This window comes from Tachypleus tridentatus, chromosome 6, assembly GCF_004210375.1.
Source record: "Tachypleus tridentatus isolate NWPU-2018 chromosome 6, ASM421037v1, whole genome shotgun sequence".
Taxonomy (NCBI): domain Eukaryota; kingdom Metazoa; phylum Arthropoda; class Merostomata; order Xiphosura; family Limulidae; genus Tachypleus; species Tachypleus tridentatus.
This window is the reverse complement of record NC_134830.1, coordinates 87,785,614-87,807,965: the sequence shown is the minus strand read 5'-3', so window position 1 is coordinate 87,807,965 and position 22,352 is coordinate 87,785,614. Positions and strand designations below refer to the sequence as shown.

General features: G+C 30.9%; 1 protein-coding gene across 4 annotated transcripts in view; it reads right to left on the bottom strand.

The window, feature by feature from the left end:
- Positions 1–22,352, bottom strand: part of LOC143252974 (tubulin epsilon chain-like) — a 103,089-nt gene that overhangs the window by 5,709 nt on the left and 75,028 nt on the right. For all 4 annotated transcript variants that reach the window (XM_076505942.1, XM_076505941.1, XM_076505940.1 and 1 more), the window contains 3 exons: positions 9,941–10,140; positions 5,981–6,121; positions 3,934–4,074 (listed from right to left, as the gene is read on the bottom strand). In XM_076505942.1, coding sequence (XP_076362057.1) covers positions 3,934–4,074; positions 5,981–6,121; positions 9,941–10,140 — 482 coding nt within the window. The remainder of the gene's footprint in view (positions 1–3,933; positions 4,075–5,980; positions 6,122–9,940; positions 10,141–22,352) is intronic.

The following is a 22,352-nucleotide window of genomic DNA, read 5'->3' as shown; positions in this document are numbered from 1 at the left end:
TCTTTATGGACTTCGCTTTGTGCACAGGGGCATTGTCGTGCTGAAACAGAAAAGAACCTTCCCTAAACTGTTGCCGCAAAGTTGTAAGCACACAATTCCCTAGAACATTACTGTATGCTGCAGCATTAAGATTTCCTTTCACTGGAACTAAAGAGCCTTGCCCAAACCATTATTCCTCTTCCACAAAACTTTACAGTTAGCACTATGCATTCAGGCAGGTAACATTCTCCTGGCATCTGCCAACCCATATTTGTCTGTCACATAGTTTCCACTGCTACAGAACCCAATGGCAGTATGCTTTGCACCACTCCAGCTGATACTTGGCACTGTGTGCAGCTATTTGGCCATAGAAACCCATTTCGTGAAGCTCTCAATGAACAGTTCTTGTGCTGACATTACTTCCAAAGACAGCTTGGAACTCAGTACTAAGTGTTGCAACTGTGGATAGACGATTTTTACAGGCTTCAGCACTAAACGGTCCTGTTTTGTGAGCTTGTGTGGCCTACTGCTTCATGGCTGAGCTGTTGTTGCTCCTAGACATTTCCACTTCACAATAACAGCACTTACAGTTGACCAGAGCAGTTATAGCAGAACAGAAATTTGATGAACTGACTTATTGGAAAGGTGGTATCCTCTGACAGTGCCATATTGAAAGGCACTGAGCTCTTCAGTATGACCCATTCTACTGCCAGTGTTTGTCTGTGGTGACTGCATGGCTGTATGCTTGATTTTATGCACCTGTTAGCAATGGGTGTGGCTGAAATAGCCAAACCCACTAATTAGAAGGGGTGTCCACATACTTTTGGCCATATAGCATATATAGTGATGGGGAGAAATATTTTTACAATTCTTCTTACACTAAAATCACTGTGCTGAAAAAAACTCCTTTAGGAGACTGCAGATTTCTTAAATGTTGACAGTAAAAACAATACATTGTATTGAAAGTAAAATAAACTAAACAAAACTGTGTTACAGAAGAAATCACAATTTACACATCAGGATTTTATACACTAATGAATATTTCACAGAAATAATACTATATCAAAGCAATTGGAAATTCTTAACCTACAATTTATTTTCAAGAATAAAAGATGTAAAAGAAAATATATTTACATGCAAAACTTTTCTTACCATATTGTGCCTCTTTCTAAAGAGCAATGTTGTTAATGTTGGTGCCTTCTAATTTGTTTATCGTAATTTTGGTACATTGTTTTTTGAAATAGCTATTAAAGTACAAGTCAAAATAAAAACTTGGATTTTATAAAAAAAATAAAAAAATATTATAACTCCTAACCATCTACACGATCTTTTAAGTATTTTTGAAAATATATATTAACAAAATATTATTTTCTATGGACAGAAATGCTGTATATTCAAACACACTTTAAACTTGTTCTTATACAAGATGTCATAAATGCATAATCTTGAAATTAACCCACAGTACTGAAATCATTCTTTTGATAGTACCATCAGTGCTCTACATGGACACATTAACTACAAATGCAGTTTGGAGTAAATAATATTTGAGGATGTTTTAATGTGTATTTTTAACCCTACTACATAAAAGCATATGAATGTGAAAAAAAACACAAAAAAACAACACACATATAAGCTTTGCTATTTGTCCAATTTTCCTGCAAATATATACAAGAAAGTAAGTTAGTGGTCACAAATGAACTGCAATTTAGATGAAAAGTTATTAAACTCTGTAGTAGTAGCAGTAATACACAAACTTTGTTGATATCTGTGATGGTTAGTTGTTACAGTTTGCCTATTATTGCTTCCATTCCTTTAGTTCTTCTATTTTAAAATACTTATACTTCAAATAAATCATGAAGTTGTAACTCAAGATTACATTTTACTTATTACTGATTTTTTATGTAGTTAAATTATTTCAAGATTGAAAAAGTTTCTGAAATGGACTTGATCTTAAACAAATGACTCAAGCCTAAATATGTGCATGTCCTACTTAGCATCATAATATTTATTTAGAGATATATAAAGATGAATATTAGTTATGTAAAATGTTTTTCTTTTCTCTTCAACTAAAGCTATAAGAAGTTCCTATAAAAAACACCCTACAATATAATGTTCTTACAGTCTAGTATACTCATAAATGTAATTGTTTTGGTCTATAGAATAGGTTTGGTTTGTAAGTTGTTAAGCTCAGGATTATACAATGGACTGTCTTTGTTCTGCCTACAACATGTATCAAAACCCAATGTTTTAGTATTATAAGCCATCAGACAAGACTATATAATAACAAAAAAGCTAGTTAGTAACTTATGCAACCAGCTTTTGGTAAAGAGCACGAAATATTGATTCAAGAAGTGAAAGAAATGCATGTAATAAACCAGTTCACAACCTCAGCCAGGTGACCACTATATAGTTGAAACAACATACAGCTAATCTTGCTCATCAGTTAACAGGTTTCATTCAATCTTCATTCATGAATAACTTAGAGTACCCAGATTTCCAAATCAATAACCTGAGACAGTTTAGGTCTTGCACCTAATTTCAAAATTATTATTATAAGTTTGAAGTAATTTAACTTTAAATTTAATAGATTGTTCTACAATATTCCCAATTATATTAATACTGGTAAACTTTTTGAAATAATTTCAACTATGTTTTTTGGTGATAGATACAAAAAAATGAACAATAATTGTCAAATTATACATCCAAGTAATTTAATTATTCACATTACACAATTCATCTTAAAACAGACTACTTAATAATTGAATTTATTTAAGAATCCATAATGTTTTAAAACACACTTCTTTTAGGTTTTAACATTACTTTGAAAAATTTTTAGACATATCTTTGTGAAGAATGAATAGAATGTACAAGTTCTGGTTTTTCATTAAATAGTCATAAAATTCAGTTCATGACTGTGTAAGGTATGTTTTGGTGATGAGCACTGCCCTAACTGTCATCACATTCAGACCAATGCAGACTTGGTTTCTCACCACATACAGATGGAGCTTTTGAGAGTGTGGTGACAGAAGAATAGGCATTACAACAATGAGCAAGTTAAGAAGGCCTATTAGATTCAAAATTTGATGTAACTGAAATGTTTTGTGTGCTTGAGAACTTTTCTTTGGACAAATTACCAAAAAATAGTATGTCTGGTCACCCATCAGTAATTAAATATTACATGGTCATGTTTATAAGATTACACTAACAGATGTCATGTACCACCAAATTTGCTGGCTTATGCATTTATTTATGAAAAAGAAATCATTCTGACTGGTGTAAACCTATAAAATTTAATTCACGAATTTTAAAGTCAAGGATTAATTAAAAATTCATGCAACTATTTAAAACAGATAATTTACACACAAAAAACTTGAAAGTATATTATAAAAGATCATCAACCACAACCTTTAAGTTATATTATTATTAGTTTATTTTTATATTTATTGTGACCTCTAGGGGTGAAATTCTCAAAAAGGTAGAGGTAACAACACTCAGCTGAGTGAAGTGGATCTGTTTTTGAAAAAGAAAAAAAAAGTTTGTGTAAACATAAAGAATGACAAAACATCTAAAATAAGCCCTAGTACTAGTATTGCCTTAAAAAGTAATACCTGGTGCTCAGTACCAGTGACCACTGGCAGAATTTCAACCCAGGTGACTTCACTATTTGACAACTTTTTGGTTCATTATTTTATAACTATTTTGTCAAAATTAACACATTTACAGAACTCTATTATTGCCAAGTATATTTCTATGTTTATCATAATTTGCTATGTGCTTTCTAACAAAAAGTGATCCTACTGACTTACATTGACAATTTCTGTAGGAAACAATATTAATATAAAAAATAAATATATCCCTAATATTGTTTTGAAATGGTTTCATTCTTTAAAATTTGCTTGATACTGAATATACTAAAAGTAAGAAGTTACAAGTCAAACAGTTAACTGAACTAACCTATTAAGGTTACGTCTAATATCATAAAGTTGACCTTGACCTCTAAGCATGAGAGCACATGATAAGTATAAACCACTCTTGGGATTGGTTTCTAAAAGATAGTGGTATGGAGAAAAAGCCTCAGAAAACATGTTGTCTATTCTGCAAGAAATAAAAAAATGAGTGTAAGAAAAACTGATATAAAGTTAGTACAAACTTATCTAGAACATGTGCTCTGGTTTTGATTTACAGTAAATAGAAAAATCAAGTAGCAAGGAATTTAATAAATAAATGTAAGCTTTAGTATCAAAAACTAATCTAACGTGTTTTTAAAAATACAACAGATACCATTTTATTTTTTTTCTCAGTGTAGAAGTACTTCAACAATTTATATGAAACCTAGTACAAGCTTACTAAATAGTATCTAGGTTTGGCTTTACAAAAAATACTTCATTCATTTGTCTGATGTTAAACACAAAGCCACAAATGGGCTATTTATGCTGTGCCCACCACAGGTATCAGAACCCAATTTTTAAAATCTTAAGTCCAGAGTCTTACTGCTGAGCCACTGAGGGAGGGGGCTACAAAAATTGTATAATTCTATTTAGTTTTCCTATAATTAATTAGGTTGCCAAATTTCTAAAAAAATATTGTATTGAGATTACTAAGAATATTTCTTTTCATCTTAGAATGTCAACTTCTCTTTGCAGTGATAACTAAAAGTTCAATTATTCTATTATATTATATTTTATTCAATTATACACACATGTACAATTCCAATGATAATAATTAACATATTTCTTTTGATAATTTACTTTTTAATGCACTATTCACCATTTAAAAAACTGACAAATATTTATCAATAATTCATGACCTGACTTTTCAAACAGTCAGGCTACATAATATTTTTGCTAACATTTTTCTTAGTCAAGAAAAACTTTTAACTAATAACTATACTGTTTTTTTTGAATAAGTAATAAGTTATTGTATTGTTGGAGTATAATAAACTTAATAATAATGTTCAGTGAATAAGGATTTATGTAAACAGGATATTTTGCCTAACTAAATTTAACTGATGCCTTGTCACAGAAGCTTTGACAAAGATATAATCTAACATGAAAATATTTTAAGAAATGAAAAGAATGTCTAAAAAAATTATATAACATTTCCAGAACTATGGTTTGTTCCTAAGTCATTTAAACTTCCCATTAGATTCTTTGCTCATCCCTGCAAGAACTCCATCTAGTCACTTCCCCCCAAAACCGTAAGTTTAAATTCTTTTCAAAGCTGTGCTTCATAATTAATTGTCTAGACTATATGCTGTGATACCATAAAAGAGTGGAATAAAAGACTGTAGCAATAAAATTAAATCTGCAAAAGGAAAATAAAAGAACTTGAAAAAGCAAGGCATAGCTACTGATATTCCCAAGGGATAATTACTTTCCTAACAAATATCAACCTAATGTTGTAAGATAGTCAACTTTAATTTTTTTTAACAATAAATAGTTTATTTATTTAACTTTGTGAAGAAGTACCTGTCAAGTGACAGGTAAAACTCCTTAGAAGTGCACAGAAATGAAAGTTTGAACATTCAATTAATTTTCACTCATAAATTACAAAAGAATAAAATTTACAAAATGAGAAAAAATCTCAATTTTTTAAAGTAAAAATTGTTAAACAGAGTTAGAGTTATTACTTCTTGTATTTTGAAATTTGTTACGCAGGTATACACTCAACACCTGAGAAGTGCTTTGCAGTATGGAGAAAGATTCTTAAGAATTAGAAACTATATTGTTAAACTCCTCTAGTACACATACATCAGTAACTGGTGTATTAAAAATCAGGAACTATACACTTTGTGTATGCTATCCTTTGTACGAATACTATATTTATATTTTCATGGATTAGCTAACATACTGGTAAAGCACTATTCTATAGTACTATACTAAAATTAGTCATCAACAAAATGTTGTATATCTTTCAAATTTATACAGTAGGTCAATGATTAACCCTTCACAAGCTTAAACATTTGCATTTTTTATTATACTATCACATCAATAAAACTTACCCACGTAATAATATTTCACCATTGGCTAATGCATTAACTGGAGCAAAACTAGATACAAGAAAGTGAAGTTGACGATATGGAACAAGATTCACTACAAGCTCATTCAGATCCATATTTAAACTTCCAGGGAACCTTGAAAAACTAAGAAGTAGAAAAATATAGAGGTTATAATTTTCCTATACTGAAAAGGTATTCCTCCATAGGTACTTCCTTATTTACACAAGGTTATCTATTCTCATTCAATGCTGCTCTCTATTATTATTTTTTATAACTTTTTATTACACATGCCACATGTTTTCTGCATCCTCCTATTAGAATCAAATGATTCCAACATGTTTCTCATACAAATCATCATGCATTATTACTTTATCAAAAGGAGCATTGTACACTCAAATGATATAACTCCCTCTCTGTGCTTTGTAGTTTGGCAGGTGATGGAAGTACCAAAAGTGAGTGGGGAGGAAGGGTGGGATGTGTGAAATTATAATGTCCAATACAGTAGGTTTTACTGCTCACAAGATTAGCTAGAATGCCATATTCATGATGAGGAGAGATTGGTGTGAAGGAAGAAAATACAAGCCCTTGAAAAGCTTTTGAAGGATATTTCTGGAGATGAGAAAGTCAGATTCGAAGAGGAGAGCAACACTACATTTGATCCAGATATATTCTTCACCCATTGTGTAATAAATCAGGGGAGAAAATGAAAGAAGCATCTCCAAGTAGGAGTGTGTGAAGGGTGACAAGTAGGAATAAGCCAAATGGATTAAGTTACAAACAAAACTGGTGACAGTAAAAAAGGAGAAATCACTGGACAAAGAGGGTTACCATGGGATAAAAGATGGGAATATGAAGCTGTATGGGCAATTATAACAAAGAGTATGCATAGGACATAGAAGTCTGTGGATTGGGAAGTGGTAGAGATGAAAAATAGAGGAAAGGGAAATAGGATAAAAAGGAGTTACCTTCATGAGCCACAAAATTCTTTGGAAGGAAGGAAATATCTGGATAAAGGAGAAGATATATATGGTGGTGAAGTGTGCATGTAATGCTGATGGTAAATAAGTCAGGTCAACAATGCCAGCAAGTCAAAAGGAGGAAATACACTTTAAGAGATGGGTGAAACAAAGAACACAAGGAAATACATTCAAATGTAGGTAAGGAAAGAGAATAGAGAGCCACATTACCATCCCAATTACTGAAGAAATGGATTAATATGGTAAAAATGGATGAGAGGAAAACCTTGCAGTAATTATTAATGGGAAAAATGAAAGGTATGGGATAAAGCTGCCGGATAATATGAAATCAAGGAAATAGAAGACTCTTCAATTAAAAAGCCATCTAGTCTAGCAACATCTAGAGTGTGAAGTGTAAGATTCAAAACAAGGAAAGAAGGAAGTGTCATGGAAGCACTCAAGGGATCCCAAGTAAGGTTCCACTGGTTATGCAAGGTCCACTAATGGAAACAGTCAGCCCCATGAGTTGCAAAGGTAGACTGATATGAAGCCAATGGGGAATAAGGTATACTAACACCATCATTCAACTGAGAGGCAAATTATTCAGCATAAACCCAAATGTCAGGAAATGGGAGAGTAACCAAATTAGGTTGGGGAGTAAATTCATGCAGTAATGAAAAACACAGGTTATAAAATACAGGAACAAAGGATAAAACATTACATACTTAAGAAATGAAGTCTGAAAAACTGTGGAAGGCAGAACAGAATCTTCAGGAAGGATAAATTCAGGAGGTGGAAAGAGGTGATCAAAGTCCTCATCAGCTTGCACAGGTTCCACGTGTTTAAGAGAAAGTGAGGCAATGTCTAGAGATAAAGGATGATCCATATAACATCCAACTTCTCTGCAAATAAATGTAGATTTTTTGGATTGCCAACACCTGAAGCGTGTGGTAAAGTGCTTGTTGAATGTGAAACACCTGAAGTGGTGACATTAACTTCATAATTCATGTTGCATCAATCAATAAAAGTATTTGAAGTAAAAAATAGATGAGATTAGAATCAGGGTAACTGAACCTGAATGCTTTAAAAAAAACTGAGTATGTTAAATTAAACCACTTTGAGAACTAATTCAATCAAGAAGAAAAATAAAAATATCTGAATGTAAGCACTGCTAAAAATGATAGTTTGATACAAGTGGTAGAGAAGTGATTCATGATGATTTGCATAAAACACATATTGAAATCATATGATTCCAACAGGTGTGTGCAGAAGACTTGTGACATGTATAATAAACAGTTTGCATATAGAGGGCAGCACTGAGCAAGAACAGCTAATCTTGTGAGGAGGAGGGAAGTACTATGTAAAAAAAACAATTTTAAGAATGTTTCTTAAAGTAAAGAATAAATTATATGGTGTAAATACTACAATAAAATTAATTATGTAAAACCAAACCAAAGAATATTTTGATCACTTTTTTCAAGCTAATACACAAAATAAGCAACAAAACTATAAAACAACTTAAGGTGTATAAAAATGACCCTTTGATAAACATGTGAATGACAGTCTTTCTTAAGATGTATTTGAAAAAAAAAGGGAAAAAAAGCTAGAGATTCTGTCAACTAAAATAAATCAAATATGCTTTAAATAAAGTCTAAAACAAGAATAATATACCAATAATGTAAAAAGTCATTTTTCTGACCATTCAATATTATTGATCTTAAAAGCAAAATTAACAACAGTTGATTTTATGCTTACTCAGAAGGGAAATAAATTAATTTCACATAGCCTAAATTCACACTGTATTATACTAATCACTCTTCTCGTAGTTATAAATGTGATTAATTCACCGAGTTGAATTTTAAAACCAGTTCCTCCAGAATTATACTAAAACACACAAATGGTATGTATATGGCACAGTCCTCATGTCCTTATTGTATATAGCAGTTAAATGTTTGGGGGTCATGGAGAAGACCTAGTTTCACTTTTCTTTCTGAAAATTAAATGTTTTACCTCTTCACTTCTGAAAATTTATAAAATTAGTCTGAGAGTCCAAATGAATGTTATATTTTACTGTCTTTTCATCCTACAAAGGTTTTACTTGTTACTATTAAAAAAGAAGCTTATAAAAAAGGATTATGCAAATTATTTGTTAAAACCATGGGATACCATAAAACATACATTGACAACTCATAAGCTATGTGTATGTATAGTAAGTCTACAATATATTTTGATTATAATGTAAAAAATTAGCAATACTTTCAAGTTTTTAAGCTGTTTTATTGCAATTTCAATCTTATGTTACTTTAAATTGAACTGAACAAATAAACACAAGCACAGATAAATGTCATATTAGCTTATTACATAATTCAATCCATTTCCACAAAAGGTAATAAGCATGTTCTATTGTCTCTCCTATATCTTTATATATCCTGAGTGTATTGTTGAAATGAAAATAAGTATTTAAATATAGAAGTAGCTTAATTACAAGCTTACTTTTCTCACATAACTGATAATTATAACAGTAACTAATGCACCATATTGCTCACCTTTAACATACAGATGAATTTCATATACTATTGTAGCTGGTTTGCATTATGAATGCTTTGGTCATAAGATATAGCTTACAGTACATGAAAGTATAACATTAATGAGTTACACAACTGTACTAGATTTATAATCTTAGGAGTGAAAAGAAAACTGGCTTATAATTAAAATGGAATAACAAGATATTTCACTTACAAGTTTCTCAGATATAAAAGTTGAACTTTCTTACAAGATATTATTCACTAGGTTGATGCATGACTTAATAACAAAGGATAAGTATTTTTCTAATGATACAAAAATATCAGCTTACTAGTGAAAAGTCAGTCACTAAAATACCTTTAATGTAGATTCAATCCCTCAAATTACAGATTTTCTGCTTATGAACTGCAAGGAAAACTTGATTTAAACAAACAGATTTTGACATAGCCTGTTAAGTAATTTAAAACAAAACTATTAAGCTTACCTTGTGATATTTAGAAGTAAATTTGCCACAATGTTATTCATTTGATCAAATGGTTTTTCTTTGCAGTGTTTTGCTGATACTCCCAGAGATGAGGTGAAAACACTTTCTTGTTTAAGAGAAATATTAGTAGGAGTTTTCCCAGTGTTATATGCATTACATGGAAGGGCTTTAGAAACCTGATTGCAGATGTTTATCAGAGCCTAAAAATAAAAAATACAAATGAATAAGAAATTTTCAAACAATTTAAAAATTTCCACTTAAGCATATTCGCTAATACAAATATTTATATTAGCATGAACTTCACACTAAATAAAAGCAAGTATAAAAAAATATCATTTGATGGGTAGAGTGAAAGTATGTAAAGACAGAAGTTTGTTTTTTTGTTTTGAATTTCACGCAAGGCTACTTGAGGGCAAAGACAGAAGTGAAATTATTGAGTATTCTATGCTTTCTTTTTAGACACCTAAATTAACATTTTAAAAAATAAAATGAAATTGAAAAAAATATATAACTCTACTGTTATTATACTTGTTATCTAGATTTTACCAAGAATCAGACCTATAAATAGTCTGGTTCACATTTAAGAAAAGTGATTGACATACAGCATCTTAGGGTAATTTTTGGTAAACAGTTATTTTGGCCAATTTGGGGGTGCTAAATTTAGAAACATTGTTTGCTTACTTAGCAAATGGCTCCTTCACTCTCAAAATTGAAAATTAAATGATCATTCATAAAAACCCCAAAATCAGTAACCATTACCTTGTAAACACAACAAAAAGTGAAAAGAGATTTCTCTCAAGCATTTAAACACAATGTTTTTGGTTTTTGTTACAGATCTAAATGGTTCTTTGAAAAGCACCTCAATAGCCATAGTACTTTAAATTCATTTAGGCAAGATTAAAATAAATTAGTCCATAAGTTTTGTTTTCCTTTTTATTGGCTATATTTTTGTGTGCCACTAATAACAAACATGAGGCAAACTTATACCTGATTCAGTTTTATTACTCATCAAACTCTTTACAAACTAACCTCAAATTGAAATTCTTTTTATAGACAGGATTAGAATAATCTATGAGATCTTGCTAGCACTCAAAAAGTGAAAGTCTCAGATGTGGGAAAGGACAAAACCAAGATCATTAAAGCTGACTGGACTCTCTTACAATGACTTGTTGTTGCATATGAAATTGGGCAAACGGTTGACTTGAATTAAATTATGAAACATGAACTGCCACAAGTCCCTCTTTCTTTACTGGAAGGCTTTTTGAGATTAGGATCAAAGTCACTTCTAACTGATGAGCTGAAAGCAAAGGTCAATTGCCCTAAGAAACTGCCTCAATATAAAGATGCAACACTGATCACTGATAATATAACTATAGTCAATATATCCATGGAAAACCTCAAGGGGAAAAATCTTTAGTGATTTTGCTAGTGTTTTCTGTGCACTGGTCTTTAAGGCAGGAGAAAAATCCAAACAGCTTAGCATTGTCCTTGACCATATCAAATTTTGTCTGTGAAGACTATTACTCAATAAAGGTACAACAAAACCAAGAAACCCATATCAATCAGAAGGTCACTTCAGTCTTCTAATGTTCCTTTACCTCATGACTGGACAGGTCCTTTGGCTGTTACTGAAAACAGTGGAAATTTCAAAGCAAGCAACACAAGCTGAAATACTTGTAATTGTATGTACAGGTGGTTGTTATTCAGCCAAGTCAAGTCTTTTGCAGCCAATCAGATATTGCTGTGACATTCCTTCAAAGTTCCAAAGAAGAAGCATATACATGTATAATATTGCACTATATCATTCAAGTACTTCTGTCATTATTGTACAAGCTCAAGAAAAAAATATATTTGCTGTTGCTACTTGCCTGTTTTGAGAAATTTCAGTATGAAGAGCTATAGATGAAAGTAGATTCTCAGAAACTTTGCAAATTCATATCAATTCATGAACTTGTCTCTGATCTGTCTCCACTGTGCACTTTCTCCAACCTTCTTTAAACCAATACACACAAATCCAACAAAGACACGCGAAACACAATTGAACAAAATGCTACTAAAAATGAAAAAAGCCAACACAATTTCAAAAACACTTTATTCCTACCTACGTAAAACTGACTCATGCACACCACAAATATACGGCATCCCCAAACCTCATAAACCAGATTGTCCACTATGGCCAATAATGTACACATATGAATTGTTAAATTACAATCTTGGTAAATACATAGCATGGGCATTCTCTAAATATGTAGCATCAGTCAGCTCATTCATCAAAGCCTCTTTTAATTTCAAGTCTAATCTTAATCAACTTAATCATAAAGCCTTAATGGCCAGTTTCGATGTTATATCCCTCTTTACAGAAGCCCCAACTGCTGAAGCCTGCAAGATAGTTTTAGAACTTTATATCTGAGACCATAACCCATCAATAGACATTCCCAGCAACCAATTAGCAACCCTCATAGAATTAAACACGATGAAGACAAACGTCATGTTCAACAGCCACAACTATATACAAACAAATGGCCTAAGCATGGGCAACCCAGTATCACCAGTTCTAGCCAATATTTTTATGACACAAGTTGAAACATAAGCAATTAACACAGCATTACATCCACCACTATACTGGTACAGATATGTAGATGACATGATTGCAGGATTCACATCTACAGAACATGTACTTAATTTTTTCAATCACATTCACTATATACATTCCCACATTAACTTCACATGTGAACTGGAAGAAAGCAATCAAATATCATTTCTTAACCTCAAAATTACAATAACCGATACACAATTTAAAACAGAAATCCACCGAAAAATCACCCATACTGGACTATACATTCTTTGGGACTCAGTACATGAAACAAAACAAAAACTCAACATACTAAGAAACCAAACAAACACAGCCATACAACTATGCTCACCAGATAAAATTAATGGCAAATTAGACAAAATAAAACAATACTTCATCAACATTAATAAGTTTCCTCCACCGACTGCAGAAAACATTACACACACACCTAGACAAAAAGCAAAATCAACTAACAAAAGTAAGTGTATCCAACAAATTAAAAAATCATGAAACCATATACTGCTGCATATCATATATTCCCAACATCAGCAGAAAAATCACTAACATTTGGCAAAAACAAGAAACAAAATATGGCATTCCAGTTAATACCAAATTTATTCAAAAACTGGGCACAAAACTAAGGTCTATACTATGAAAAAACTACACTGACAAACACCACACCAACATCATTTATACAATACAATGTGATAACTGCCACGATTTCTGTATTGGAGAAACAAGTAGAAAAATGGAAACCAGATTCAAAGAACACAAAAAGTCACCTTCACACGTTTTTGAACACTGCAAATCAAATAAACACAACATAACCATAGAAAACACCCAAATACTAAATAAAGAATTAAACGTAAACAAACACAAAATTAAAGAAGCTTTACTTATACAACAACTCAAGCTCAAAATAAACCAATATAAAGAAACACCTTTATACCTATATTAATAAATATCTAAGCATGCCATCTACATTCCTATACTCAGTTACACAACCCCCTTCAAACATGTTGTCAGCTACCGGTCAGTTACCTCTTTCTTTCTTTGTGAACCTAACGATGACTGAAGAAGGTCGAAACGTTGTTCGCTCTTCTACATAAAAATTTTCTCAACCCAAACGAGCCGTTTTTACATATGTATTTTTCTCTACAAGTGGGTTTTCTCATCATCACTGATTAAAGTGCAGAACAACGTTTCAACCTTCTTAGGTTACCTTCAGGTTAACAAAGAGAGTTTGCAACGCATGTTGTTGGGCATATGTCTTAGGGAAGAGAGTATAAACAGGTATAAGACTGTTGCAGTTAGATGTTTGGTTATTAATTAATAAAGGTATAAGAGTGTTCCTTTGTATTGGTTTAATTTTGGTTTAAAGTCTTGTATAATAAAAATAGCTCAATTAAGGTACCAATAACAAAAAATATGCCAACACAATGAACCATCAACCAATTTAATAATAAACAGATCCAACCAACAACTCAGCAATGAAGAGATACATCTGCTCAACAAATGACTTAACTTTGCAGTGACACCAAGAAATATTTCATCCATCAGAATGAAAGCTAGTCTTGAAGACTTAGCCAGAAGACTAGTGACCTATTCTACACAAACTGAAAATGTGAACAAAACTATGAAAAACAGCCACAAGAAAGAAGACAACTTTGACTGTAATTCCATCGACAACCAACAACCTATCCTTCCAGCTAGAACTAAACATCTATTTCCTCAAAACACTTCAAAACAGTATCTTAAACAAATTTTTCAATAAATTCTCACACAAAACCAACAACATAATTCCACAGAAAAGAAAGCTAAAAAAAAACAACCTTACACAGTAAGATATTAATTCTATAAACAACCCAAAACAGAACAGCATCAAAATTCTAAAAAGCAGAAAAAGGCAGTGAAATAGTTATAATGAACACAAATGAGTACATTCAAAAAATGAACAACCTCTTATCAGATACAAAGAAATGTAACCCACTACACAAGAATCCAACAAAAACAACTGAACAAAATGCTACTACAAATGAAAAAACACACAAAAGAATCTCAGAAAACCTTTATTTCAACCTATGCAAGACTGACTCATGCACACCACAAGTATATGGGACCCTTGAAACTCACAAACCCAATTGTCCACTATGACCTATAATGTCAACCTGTGAATTATTCAACTACAACCTTGGTAAATACATAGCATGGGCATTTTCTAAATATGTAACATCAGCCAGCTCCTTTTTCAAAGACTTTTTTGAACTTTATTCTTGATCAACTAAACCATAAAGCTTCTATGACCAGTTTTGATGTAATCTCACTATTCACAAAAGTCCAAACTATTGAAACCTGTAAGATAGCTATAGAACTTTATATCCAAGTCCCCAACCCATTAATACACATTCCCATAAAAAAAATAGCAAGTCTCATAGAATTCACTACCACCCAAACTGACTTTATGTTCAATGGCCAAAACTACTTACAAATAAATGGCTTGACTATCCATCAGAATGAAAGCTAATGTAAAGTCACTACAAAACACACACTTAGTTTTTTTCAACCATGTTAATTCCATGCACTCCAACATTAAATTCACTTTTGAACACGAGAAAAATAACCAAATAACATTTCTAAACCTCAAAATCACAAGAACCGATACACAATTCAAAACAGAAACCCACAGAAAAATCACCAATACTGAACTGTATGTTCCATAAAACTAAGCACATGAAACAAAACAAAAACTCAACATACTAAGAAACCAAATAAACAGCCATAAAACTATGCTCACTCAATAAAATTAATGATGAAATCAACCAAGTAAAACAATACTTCACTAACATTAACAAATTTCCTCCAAAAGCCATTGAAAAAAAATTACACACACACCTAGATCAATAACAAACAATAACAAATTCAAAGAAACAACAAACTATAAAAAACATACACTAATGCATACCATATATTCCTGATATTAATGAAAAAATAACAAACATTTGGAAAAACAACAAAACATAACATTCTAGTAAACACTAAATTTATTCAAAAACCAGGTACAAAACTAAAATCCATACTATGTAAAAACTACAATGACAAACATAACACACAACAATTACTTATAAAATATAATGCAACAACTGCTACATTCTCTGTATCAGAGAAAGAAGAAGAAAAATGGAAACCATCTTCAAAGAACACAATAAAACACCTTTGCACATTTTTGAATACTGCAAATCAAAGAAGCGTAACATAACCACACCAACATAAGTAAGGAAACAAATAAAACAAACACAAAATCAAAGAAGCCCTACTTATACAAGAACTCAAACCAAAATTGAACCAAAAGAAAGGAACACCTTTATACCTATATTAATTAATAAAATAACATTCAATTGCAATGCCCCCTACAATTTCATAACCTGTTTCCACTCTCACATCTAAGACATGTGCCCAGCAATGATCAGTTGCAAACTCTCTTTGTTGATCTGAAAATGACCTAAAAAGATCAAATGTTGTTCTACACTTTATTTTAATTAAAGTTTGAATACCCATACCAGCCATTTTTAGAATACATTTTCACTTTAAATGGGTTTCTCATTATCATGAATGAACTAAAGCAGTATGTCAAGATGATGCAATGGATTATAAAAGTAACAAACATAAAATGTAAAATGTGAACTTGGCTAAAGGCTAGGCAACTATTCTCAAGAAATATTTGAAAGACCATGGGGTAGATCTGGCAAAAATCACTGAAGGTAAAAGAAGTCACAAAGAAATATATAAAATCAATTAAGTATTGTAAGAAGAAAACCATTCACTAGTGACTGAGACTAAGATAGGACACAGTGATGGTCAAAAGCAGTAGCAAACACATAAGCTGAAAGGGTCCTCAGAATCTGATTCCAGTGTTTTCAGTTAACTATAATAAAAATAAATTATATCTGTTAAAAATAACTATAAAATACTGTAAAACAATAATGAAATATTAAATAAAAAAGAGGTTAAAATATTTTATTACTTGACTAGTTTAGTAAAATTGACATTCCATTTTAAATCCATTAATACTATTGCCTATTTAATATATTGTTTATAGCTCCAAAAGATGTACACTTTGTATGATATATATTTTTGTGTACATAATATGAGGCTATAAAAACATGTATCATTTTTGTTTCAATGTGGTCCATATTCATAAAGCATTTTCTACCATTGAACAGTGACAATTGATCATGTGACTCAACAATCAGATTTCATTAATAATGCATTCTTTTATTCTCCATATGCTCCACTGTTGAGTCTCTATGATTACAAAACTTTTGTTAAAATCAACACATTCCATTAACCATTATCAAACTCACTGATGAGTCATCAGATTCATCAAGAATAACAGCTGGGGAGAATTGTCATAAATACTGTGAATAACATGGAAACCTCAATGACATTGCTTAATGTAGATTGTGGAAAGACAACACCAAAGTTTTAGTGGATCTGGAGACAATGAGTTATCTGAGAAATTTTAAGTACAAGTTTTACCAACTTTATGTCAAAGCACTTCACACATTAAAATATTGTAAATCAAACATGTCAAATTGCATATGTACATAAATAAATAAATATATGTATATATGTATTAAAATGTAAAAGAGACAATAAAGCATAAATTAGTACATAGTAAAGACACTACTTATTATAAAATTTTAAAACAGCTAAATGATACAGTTTTGGAAGAAGATTTACATAATATATATTATCTGGTGAATGCAGCATATGTGCTACTGTCACTTAAAACTATTTGTCAGATGCTAGTTTTAATAGAGGCTATACACCCAATATACTTGCCTCCACCCAATTTTTCATGGAAATAGGTTATAAAATTTTTTTGAACGATTGGTTTTCAAAGGTCTTAAATTTGATTAGTTGAAAACTGTAGGAACCAAAAGTAAGTGAGTCTGACAAAAAGTATTTTGAACAATTAAGTTTTGTGCAAAATTAAAGCTTCCAAGTGAAACTAAATAAACTACTAATTTTCATTCCCAAAATGGTTTGAAAACTGAAAGGAAAAATTTTTAGTTAGACCTCAATTAATGAAATTCAGGAAACCATATCAAAGTATATGTATAATGACATTGTGACATCTCCAAAGGTGCAGCTTTTATGATGTCATGACAGATCAGTCATGTGATCAATGACTTGAACAAAACTTATCATTTGTGTAAAATGTGTGTGTGGAAGCAATGTTGAGACATCCTTACTAGAAAGTATAAAGCTTGATGATGTCAAAGGCCATTCATTTACCCTATATTTGGAGGATATCTTTGGTAAATTATGAGTAGACATAATAAAATAGTAAGCATATGTAGAGATGGCACTGCTACTGTGATAGGTTACAGAGCTGGCATAAATAAAGTTCTCCTAATTTGTCACAGAGACACACAAGCTTACATTGAAGTATTTTAATGTTATCAAAAACATTAAAGCATTTGAAATCTTCAAATTAAGATTCAACCGTTTTTTATTACTTCTTCAAAAGCATTGTATTATAAACTGCATAACATTCAGAGCATTTTCAATGACAAAGAACTGCAAATCAAAGATTACACACTGTAAAAAGGTTGAGTATGAAAAGTGCAGTGAATTCTGCTCTGTGTATCATAGTTATTATTCTGTATTCAATATACAGCAGATGCAACAACTAAATCATTTCACACACACTTTAACAGCACTAAAATGATTTGAACTACAAGCCTCATGTTAGATGCCCATAATGAAATTCAGGTTTTAAGTTGTGGATTTCATGAGAAAAACTGGTATCCAGTTATGTGAAACCACTACCTGCTTCAGGCAAAGTGGATGAGCTAAAAAAATATGGTGGGTATTACAAGGAGATGGTATTTTGGAACAGAACAAAGAGCATATAAATGGTGCAAAACTTTCTCTTTGAGAAGGGTCTCCTTTGGAAATAAAGAAAGTGATGTGTAAATATACAGACAGACTTCATCAGAACATCATCAGTTGGCTTATTTCCAATTCAATAAGAGCAAGTATCCAAACAAACGACTATATTATTAAATAAATTACTTAATATTTTACTTGATAAAATAAAAAAATGTAAGTGTTAATAATATAAAACATACTTTTTGGATAATAAAAATAATTAACCTATTTTAAAATATCTAAAAAAAGTGTGAAAAAATAAATAATATTCAAACATTTGATTTCACCACAATTCCATTAAAATATGCAATCTTTGTTTTAATATTCATTATTAGAACAGTTCTGTTATCCTTTTATAGAACTGGAAAAAAGAAAATTTAGCTACAAAAATATACAATAAATATTAAGTTTATGTATTAATAATAATGTATTTTGCAATAAACAGGTTTTTAAACAAATAATAGGAGTTCCAATTGGAGCTAACTATTCTACTTATATAGCAAATTTATATCTTTACTATTATGAGAATATTTATTGAAAGCTACACATATTAAGATATTTTTACCTTAACTTACGGTTATATAGATGATTTAATTAGTATAAACAACGTTATTAACACTATTTATTCAGCAGAATTAGTAACTGAAAATACTTCAATATCTAATACAAAAAAACATTATTTAGATTTAAAAATTAAAATAATTGATAAGGATATCAATGCAAATATTTTTGATAAAAAAAAATATTTTGCCTTCTCAATTTATGATTTACCCTTTTTTAATAGTAATGTACCATACCTTTCTGTTACAAGAATTATAACTTTGCAATTACTCAGATATTGTAAAATTTGAAATATATTACAACATTTTATAAGTAATGTTGAAATACAAATGCAAAAATTAATAGTTAATAGGTTTAATAACAAAACCTAAAATAAAGTTATCAAAGTATTCTGTAACAAATATAAGAATGTATTAAATAAATTTTACTTAAAATTTCTAATAACTATTTTTAGTTATGAATAAGGTAATTTAACAACTTAGCATTACTCTATTCAGATGTACACCTCGTTGCTTATAAAAACATGTTTAAAACATGATAGTCACAGTAGACTTGACAAATGGGTGGTTGTTAGGAGCTATATTAGTTTGTTTGGATAGCTGGACAGGACGCTTCATGCTGGTATAGAGCATTTACTGTGCTGTCAGTTAGTGCCTTTCTACCATACTGGGGGCTGGAATGCTAACTTCAGAAAGTAAGTTAGTAACTGACTTACCCCCAAATGGTAGTACTTTATTTCCTTTTTTTTTTCCAATATTTTTTTGCTATTACTTTGAAGAGCAGCCAACTTCCTACAACTGTCTGTAGGCAGTGAAGGGCAATACAGATTTGGAATGTTTTGAGCTTCAGCACCCATATCTCGTTCTCCTAATTTCTATATCTATTGCTACTTTTTTATTTCTTATGTGAGACTGGCAAATGGAGGTTAAGAATGATTGAAAGTGTATCCATACCACAATGTGGGTCCTACTTCTGCAGTCACCTCCAAAACCTAGAGTACATTTTATAATCCCACATTATAGCTTCTACTCTGGGATCTTTTCTAGTAGTATAGTGTTTTTTGTTTAATTTACTTTTGTTTTGGCTTGTTTTTTAAGTTATAACAAACTAATATGTATATACTTATAGTATGTACCAGATTGGCCCAATGCTTTATTTTCCTATTCAAAGCACAATAAAGCCAGGATTCTCTAGTCTTTTTTAAATTTCAGAACAAGGGAGAAAAAATAATACTTTTTTTGAGAGCTTATTTATCATGCAATAATCTCAAACTTAGTCCTTATCTGTGTGTTTATCATTTTCATTGTGACATTTTCAATTATGTCATCCAGCATAAAATAACAACTGGAGTATGTTTAGGATTTTTAAATGTGGATGTAAAAACTTCTAATTAGCGTAAGTTTCAATGAAAACATTTTAAATACTGAAGTCAAGTATAGTGTGTAAGTATATCAAAGTATAAATTCAAAATATGGTACTTTGTATAATAATGAATAACAGGATGACGGGTAGCAACAATGAACATTTGACGCACATATGTTCAGTAACAAACATTTAATTCTTGGACATTTTGGAATACACATATTCCATTTTCAGCAAGCTACATTGAACACGGTAAATTATAAGGTACAGATATATCATAAATATTAAACACTTTATAAAAGCATTTAAAATATAGCATAACAGTATGAAATAAATTAAGAGACAATCAAATAAACAGAAAATAGGATAATGCAACAATATTGTACAGATATTTAAAATAGACTTAATTGTAGTGAAGTTGTGTTCTACACAACTGATAGCAGTAATTTGCACCAGAGCAGATGAAGTTAGCTGGGGTGTCAGTGAAGTCACTTCCACAAATATCAGCATGACCTGATATCCAGAAAAACTGGATAGAAACAGAAGATGAAGAAAAACAGGCCAATCAGTTTTGAATATTGATAAGAACAGGGTGAGAACTAAAGTGAAGCAATTCTAGGACCAGTAGAGAGCTAAGAGAGTCAGTATAAATAGCACAGCTTTTGTACTGCATAGCTTCTACATGATCCAGGTCAAGAGAAATGGCATATAACTCAGCAGTGAATACAGAAACTGTTAAGGGATCATATGTGCAACCATCATACCAAATAGAACATGGTACTTCCAAACTGAAGCATCCACCTTCCTCAGATGATTCAAAGAAAGGTTTCTGGACAGCCATTTACAGATTAAAGAAAAAAAAAGAACTCCCATGATTACCCATGGAAAAGAAGTGAAGCTGTTCTTCAAAGTTTAGCTAAGCTGAGGATAAGAATCCCAAAGAAGATATCACATGTTAATGTAGCCAAAAAAACATGGCTTCTAAAACCACTGAGAAGAACTTACAGAAGTTACCCAATCCCATACCATAGAAACAACTAATGAAGTAAAGTATATGGTTTCAATGTCTCCTAGCTAAATTAAGTCCAAGCAAGGTCAAATTCATCAGGTAAGGACTGCACAAGTGCAATGTATTTGCAGTCGACCCAAAAATAATATGAATTTGAATGACAATGTCAGGAAATATGAAGAAATCTGAGTACAAAATCTTACTGAAACAAAGAAGTAATGTGAATAAGCCAAAGATTTTTGTGCTCAATTGCAAGCATGCAAAAAACACAAAATCCCCTGTGTCTTAACTAATGGAAATACTTTAATTTTAAAACTTTGTAATAATCCAAAATAAATGGTTCAGACCCATTATTTCACTTTACAATTTCATCCAGGGAAGATGCTCTAGAAAAGGACTATGCAACAAATTTATACTGATAAGATATTATGATTCTTTGACTAAGGAACCACAGCAGTGACAGAACAGTGCTAAACATTCAAGTAATTAGAAGGTCAAAATAAAAATAACAAGTTCTGAATTCATTCAAAGCAAAATAAAATACATGCTAATTTGAATATTGATGTAACACTCCTCACTCTAAAAATAATTCAAAATAAAACAATAGAATGGATCAAAATAAAATCAATAATGATAACTGCTACTAAGTTTAAAGAGCCTGCAACAACAAAGAAATGCAAGTTATCTATCTGAAGCATCAAGAGTAAATGTAACTAAAAAAAGTATTATGAGTACCACTTAGAAGCCAGGAATAGGTGTGAGCTGATGACTGACTAACACATAAATCTAATTTTTGACACAAATAAAAGTAACTACAACAGTTTTGGAATGAAACATTCACACACAAGTGAGGTAGGTTACTTGAAAATGTAATTAAAACTTTAAATTGTATCAAAATGTTACGCATAGATTAGAAAAAATATAGTAATTAATATGTGTAGATCAAAGCAATTTTTAATTACATTAACAAA